General features: G+C 39.9%; 1 protein-coding gene across 1 annotated transcript; it reads right to left on the reverse strand.

Annotated features, from left to right (window-relative positions):
• Window positions 1-250: 250 nt before the first annotated feature.
• Window positions 251-5,418, reverse strand: LOC147544422 (uncharacterized). Its single transcript, XM_086635702.1, has 3 exons — window positions 4,264-5,418; window positions 1,604-4,096; window positions 251-1,423 (listed from the first exon to the last, which is right to left on the reverse strand). Exons 1-3 carry the CDS (start codon window positions 5,416-5,418, stop codon window positions 251-253), a joined length of 4,821 nt encoding a protein of 1,606 aa, XP_086491828.1.
• Between the last annotated feature and the right edge of the window lie 1,943 nt (window positions 5,419-7,361).

Here is a 7,361-nt window from a genome sequence, read left to right on the forward strand (position 1 = left end):
ATGTGAACATCTTCCTAATAAATGCAAATTAATTACTATCAGATAACCCTTAAATCATTTGAGAAAACGGCCGGCTCATGTAGCCCCATTTCAAACTTCGTATTTTTTTTTTTTTTTTTTTTTTTTGAGAATATTCATTACTTATCAAATTAGAATTACAATTTTAGTCCGAAAACGATATAAACAAAATAAAACTGAGGACCAAACAGTAATTGAATTTAACAGCTAGGAGCAACTCCATATTCCAACTTCATAGGTTTGAGTTGTCGTGAGCAAGGATATGCGCTTCCTGGTTGCATTGACGAGGACAGTGGATGAGCTCCACGTGTTTTAATCTTAGCCTTCCACGGATGTTAAGGATAGTGTTTTGTACCCGCCAAGGAACCTCATCCGGACCGTCCAGCACCAAGTTAATTGAAACCCTAGAATCACTTTCAAGTATAAAGCTTTCCAGACACAACTTCTCTCCCAAGTCTAACCCTAGATTAATACCCATCAGTTCACTATGGAGGGGTGATAGAGGATGATACTCTGCAACTAATGAATCAATGGTGAATCCTTCGTGATTTCTTGCTATAGCCGCTGCCGCTTCTCTCGAATCCTGGAAAGACCCGTCTACATTGATCTTAATGACTCCATTGGGTGGAGGAAACCAGAGAGGAGGCTGCAAATCAGAGTTAGTCGAGATAGTAGCAGGAAGAGGGAAGACAAACCTGAGATTATTCTGAAGGTTCCACCAGATCCGATCTAAATCGACAGGCTTACCATTAAAGATGAACTGATTTCTAGCATTCCACCATCCCCACAAAAGATAAGTGTACATCCACCAATCTTTTTGTGTATAAACCTTATCAGTTAATAAATTATTCAGATTAATGATTGGATCTACCCCCATATTTTGCAGGAAAGGGACTCCTGTGTGTTGAAGGAGTTGTAGAAGTTTTGGACACGAGCCGAACAAGTGGTCTGTAGTCTCGATCTGAAAACCATCACATAGGCAGCATTCCTGAGGTATATCATTCCTTCTCACCCCAATGTTAGATGAAGTAGCAAGACCATTATGTAGAAGTTTCCAAATAAATAATGTAACCTTAGGTTCGATTAATTTTTGGTTCCAAAGTTTCTTCCAAGGAAATGCTATTATTGTGGTAGTAAGGTCAGGAGGAGGAGTAATAACCCTATAATAGGATTTGGTGGTAAAACGACCATGTTTAGATGGTTTCCAGATAAGCTTATCACTAAGATTCTCAAATTGGTTCAGTTCTATCTTCATAATAGCATCCACTGTATACAAATCAAAATATTGGTTTAGGATAAGCTGATTCCAGGTTCTAGAATCATTGTTAAATAAATGTGATACTTTAGAAATATGATCGGGTAGGTTGAGTATCAAATTAGGTTTGTGTCCTGGAATATCTGGTATCTAAGGATCAGAGGTAATTTGAATTGAATTTCCATTCCCAATTGACCAAATGATGTTAGCTTGGATAGTGTTTTTAGTGGACTGAATTGATTTCCAAATGGTGGATGAGGACTTTGAATTAGAACAAGTCCAAAAATCTGAGTTTTTAATATACTTGCTCTTAAGTAGTTGAACCCATACCTCATTTTGATTATTAATCAACCTCCATAACACCTTTGCGAGTAACGATTCATTCACCTGTTCAAGACTTCTAATTCTAAGTCCTCCATACTGTTTAGGACTTTTAAGAATTTCCCACTTTATAAAGTGCATTCTTCTAGACTCACGGTCTTTACCCCACCAAAAATCACGTTCCTGACGTTCAAGAGAATTGATAACCTGTTTAGGCATTTTTTGAAAACTCATAGGGTAAGTACAATATGAACTAAGAATTGATTTAATAAGGACTGTCTTCCCTGCTTGTGTAATTAATTTGTCTTTCCATCCTGTCATGGCGGAAGAGAACTTGTCAATTAGCCACTGATGACTATTAATTCTGTTACCAGGTTTTAAAATCAGAGCACCGAGATATTTCGCCTTTTCCGTCATAAGGGGAGCATTTAAAGTATTAACAAAATCATTCTTGATGGAATCTGCTACACCGGAGCTGAAGAAAAGTGAAGACTTTTCATAGTTAACTTTCTGACCTGAAAAAGCAGAATACTCCTCCATGATTTTAATAATGTTCTGTAGGTTAGTATAGGTAGAAGAACCAAAAAGGATCAGATCAGCAAAAAGTAAATGAGTGATAGTAGGGCTGACGGAGTTGATTTTGTAACCTGTATAAGAACCTTGAGAAGCATAATAAGAAATAAGAAGTGAGAGAGATTGAGAGGAGAGGATGAAGAGATAGGGTGACAAAGGACACCCTTGTCTCAAACCTCTCGAAGAAGAGAAGTCACCATGCAAATTACCATTAACTAAGACCTTGAACGAGGGGGTCGAAACACAATGTATGATAAGATTCAAGATCCTGCCCTCCAGGCCAATAGACCTCAAAATGGCTTCAAGAAAGCCCCAGTCGACTCGGTCATAGGCCTTGGCCATGTCCATTTTTAAAGCGAACGCCCCGTTCTTCGCCTTAGACTTACTCATAGAATGTAGAAGTTCTTGAGTAATCACGATATTATCCAATATTTGGCGATTTGGCACGAACGCATTTTGAGTCCAAGCAATACAATTTTCAAGATAAGGGCGAAGTCTATTGGCCAAAATTTGTGTAATAAACTTATAAATAGTATTGCAGAGAGATATTGGCCTAAAATCCGAGGCCAAAGACGGATTCCTTCCCTTAGGAATTAAAGCTAGAATTGTAGAGTTAAGAGAAGGGTGAAAAGAACCTGTGACAAACACCTCTTGGATATAAGATGTGAGATCGAGACCAATGGATTCCCAATGGTGTTGATAAAAGACACAAGAGAGACCGTCTGGGCCCGGGCTTTTAAGGGGGCCCATTTCCATCACCACAGTCTTTATTTCCTCATAAGTGGGGATTTGAGAGATGTCCTCTATTTCTTCTGTTGAAAGAACGTTATAGTCAGCCAATAAGTCCAATGGAGGAGTAGCAACCGTCTCTGAAGTAAATAAATGTTGGAAGAAAGACAACAAATCGTTCGCAATTTCATCCTCCTTGATAGAGTTCTGTCCTGACTGAAGTTGTAGACGATGAATTCTGTTCTTCTGTCTCCGACGAGTCATAGCTGCATGGAATGCTTTGGTATTCCTGTCCCCATTATGGGACCATTTAGATTTTGCACGTTGTTCTGCCCTAAGTCGTTGGACTTCTTCCAAGTGAATTATCTGTTCTTGAATATTACTCTCTATGAGTATCAAAGCTTCTGTAGGTTGAAGAGTTTGAATATCTCCAAGACGCTTGCGCAAAATTTTTAATCTATTCTTAAGAATGCCAAAGGTCTGTTTGCCCCAAATATGTAGGTTGTCTTTCACCGCAATAACTCTGTCATGGAAACTCCCTGAACTGTTATCCCAATGTTGAGTAAACTGGTCATGATATTCATTATGTTTAGACCAACTAAATTCATATTTGGGAATGTTGTTGAGCACGGGACCACGAACCATAAACTTGAGTAAGATAGGAGCGTGATCACTATTATATCGAGGGAGATGGAATACCCCTGACCCCGGGTATTCTTGTAACCAGGAAGTAGTACAAAGAACCCTATCCAAACGTTCTCTCGTGAGATGATGAATTGCTTTGTTGTTAGTCCAAGTGAATGCTGGACCATTGAATCCCAAATCCATTAACGAAGCATCCTGAACAAATTTCTGAAAATTGGACAGAAACGGAATATGGTTAGAGCCACCCCATTTATCTGACGCTTGACCAAGTGCATTAAGGTCACCTAAGCAACATATAAGCCTGGTTATGAGTTGAATCCTATGTAACAGGTCCGTCCAAAAGCATTGACGATCTTGGACCCGAGGAGGTCCGTAGATACTAAATAGATCCCATGGATCCGTATGAGTACTTGTACTCACAGTTGAATGGATAAGATTTTTAGAGGCATAGTTAATGTTTAAGGTAATGTTATTCGACCAAAGCAAAAGGAGACCACCACTCCTACCTTGAGAGGGGACAATATGATTATTTACAAGACCAAACTTAACAAAAGACTGAATAAAATTACAAAGAGGAATTCTAGTTTCAGATAAGAAGACCACATCTGGTCTAGTAGAGGAAAGGAACTGGTAGAGAGTTTCTCTTGTCGGGGCGTTCCCACATCCCCGACAATTCCACGCGAATATACTCATGTTGATTTCGGCGTTTGGGTCGCCGTTACCCCATCGGTTGAGTGAGATGTCGATATGAGCCGAGCACTTCTTTTAATTCGCATAGAAGAAGAAGAGTTTCTGTCAATCAACATGAAATGTTCCCCATCCTCATTATCTTCTCTAGGTCCCGAACCACTTGCTTCATTAATTGGTCTAGTAGACGACAAAAATAGTGGATTCGATTTGGTAACTCCCGAAGCAGTTATAATTTTACTTCTTTTAGCCTGAGATGAGAGTGGAGGATCCGTAGATTCTGTATTCTGTAAATCAATTAAATTAGGATCCAAAACATTAGTCTCAACATAATCAGAAATTTTCGATTTCAATTGATTAGAACTAAAATTTGAATCAAAGGATCCTAATTCCCTATTCTGGCCTCTAGCATTCAAAGGGACTTTGAACGATTCCTTGTATTTTGGCGTCATTAATTTGTGAATATGGGCACGGACAGGAGGAGTGATACTCTGCTTGAGTATGTCGTTAAAAGACATTAAAATAGGGCAGAATTTTAATGTGTGACCTATATGACCACAATAAAAGCAAAATCGAGGCAATTTCTCGATTCGAAGTTCAATAGAGATAATTTTATTGGCCCCCAATTTCAGATAAACTCTGTCCCTAATAGGTTTATGAAGATGATATTCAATTTTGATTCGTCCAAAAATGCTCCATTGAGAAGCATCCTCTTGAGAAGCAGGGATAAAATTGCCCAACGAACTAGCCAATCGATTCACCGTAGCCTCATTTAACCGACCACTCGGGAGACCATGAAATTGTGTCCACAGCCAGACCGTTTCAAACAAATGATCTGCTGGAGCCAAATCCGGTTGACATGGTTTCAATATCACCAATTCTTCTTGAATAACCCATGGAGATGACTCCACCGTGAGGTCCAATTCTGATGCAGTGGCAAAGCGCACCATAAAAACATTTGGTTTGACTTCTGTTAGTGTGAATTTGTTCGGGCCATGGAAGACACGCGAGAGTCTTAACATTGCCAAACCTATGTCTACCTGTTTCACACTTTGAAACCAAACCACACCTCCTTTCATGAAATCTTCATTATCAGGATTGAGATCTTCTCCTTCCACCGTGATAGGAGGGATCTCCTCTGTGGTTAGTGCCGCAAATTGTTGGAGGAAGTTGATATCATGAGAATCCATAACAGAAAGAAGAGAGAACAAGAAAGGATAGAAAAAATCACAAGAGAGACTGAATCTCGTTGATTAAGGCTCCTAAAGAGCAAAAGAATCTAAGAAATAGGGATAAAGTTAACCGAAAAGAAGTGTCCTTTCGGGATTAACTGCTAAATCCCTAGAAAACCGTCACCTGTAACCGAATTAGAAACTGATATCACGGTGGCGCCACTAGTATCACAAAATCGCTCCGCTCGGGAGTAAATTTTCCTTTTTTAACTGTTGTCACATTTCAAACTTCGTATTAAAGCCATTCCCATTCTTCTTTTGACAAAAACGTTTCCATCTATTGGGTTTTTATTCAGTCCCACCTAGCCCACCTAGGGGTGGGTTTCGTTCGGGATCGGATGCCCGCAGGCATATTTTTGATGGACTTGGGCGGATCGGACACGGGAAGTTGAAGCCTACTATAGAATGTTGGCCGTCGGGCTGGACACTTTGCCACTTTCTCCTGCCCGTGCTGGCCAACCCGCTCGGGCTTCCGTGGTCATGGGCCGAACGGGCTCGGGTTTTAAAAAAAACATGATAATAAGTAATTAACTTAATTTCATGTATTAATATTTGTTTTAGCCAAATACTACAAAAGAATTCATCCATGATTTCAGATCTCAATCTCAACCCATTCTAACCCAAACAAAAAAATTTCATAAATACAAAGATAGAATCAAAATATCACAACAATATTTCATAGAAGATAGAATCAACCCAAAAGATCAACTTTTCTAGGTGTACATTTGAGATTCAAAATCGGAAATCTCTAGCAAAATCAAATTCTGAATCTAGTAATGTTCTTGGAATCTTCTTAATTTGGCAGCAAAGAAGAATCCTTGCCTCTGAAATTTCTACTTCAATTTTTCTAGCTTCAACCCTAAAATTTTATCCATAAGAACTTTACATCTGAGATTTCTACTCTCAAATTGATATCTTTCTAGAGAGGGGATGGGTTGATGAAGAGGGCGGAATGCGGATTCAGCCGAATTAGGGTTAGGGTTAGAAAAGATGGGGAAAGGGGAAGGAAGAAGAGGAGATGGGTTAATGAAGTTGCCTTGATCTTCTTTGATCTTCTGTAGAATACTCTCTCTCTCTTGAACTCTACAAAACCCATAGAGTAATGAAAGTTATTCTCAAACTAGTTTATATACTCTAACCCTAAATGTTATGGGAGAAAAAGCAACCCAGCCGTTGGATTGTGTAGCCCTAAATCTGACGGTCTAGAAGCACGGGTTTATTGGGCGGGCTCATCGGACCGGACGTCGGGCAACGGGCTCTGCCCGTGTCCCGACCGCTAAAGCCCGTCTAAACGGGTTGGTAAGCCCGAGTTGGGTTTATTTCGGTCACCGGGTCCCAATGTTCCGTGCGGTTTGGGCCAGATCTCAGTTTTCCGGACCGTTTTCCCAGCCCTAGTCCCACCCCTGAGCATATGAACCGTTATGAACAAACTAGTGATCATATGAAATACTCTTTTTGCCAAAACAAATATAGAAACACAATTGATTGACATACTATTAAGTGCAACTTGATGAGGAGCATTCTGCCGAATAATCCAAATATTGGTCATCAGTGGCACGACTCAATAAGTCAAAGAAAGACCAACAACTAATTGGTAAACATGTTTCCTAGTCACCAGAGGTGAATCAGAAAGAACTGTACCACCTAAACCCGAAATTAGGAGGTCGGCACGAGCATCCCAGGCGGCTTAAGCCCTGCTCTGGCTTTAAAAACAACCACATCAACCATGGTCAAAACTCTGCTATAGATCTTGGAGTAGTAAGGAAGATATACGAAAATCAGCTCGTCCCTTAAGCCCGTCTTGCCTCAAGGCATTTGAAAATGAATCCGAGACCAAGTTTATCCAGCCTAAGCCTTGACATAATCTAAGGTTTGGGGAGGAGAAATCAACAGAATTTTAG

The sequence above is a fragment of the Eschscholzia californica genome, unplaced genomic scaffold (assembly GCF_041429995.1).
Source record: "Eschscholzia californica isolate CP2 unplaced genomic scaffold, dmEscCali1.0.p SCAF_4, whole genome shotgun sequence".
Taxonomy (NCBI): domain Eukaryota; kingdom Viridiplantae; phylum Streptophyta; class Magnoliopsida; order Ranunculales; family Papaveraceae; genus Eschscholzia; species Eschscholzia californica.

Bases quoted from the DNA above. Each gene is read 5' to 3' on its own strand.
- LOC147544422 (XM_086635702.1), bottom strand. From the start codon at position 5,418: ATGGATTCTCATGATATCAACTTCCTCCAACAATTTGCGGCACTAACC. The intron at 4,097-4,263 runs GTAACGGCGACC...AATTTTATTCAG, and splicing joins CATCTCACTCAACCGATGGG to TCTTTTGTTAAGTTTGGTCT. The intron at 1,424-1,603 runs GTATGGGTTCAA...TCTGATCCTTAG, and splicing joins TGATTAATAATCAAAATGAG to ATACCAGATATTCCAGGACA.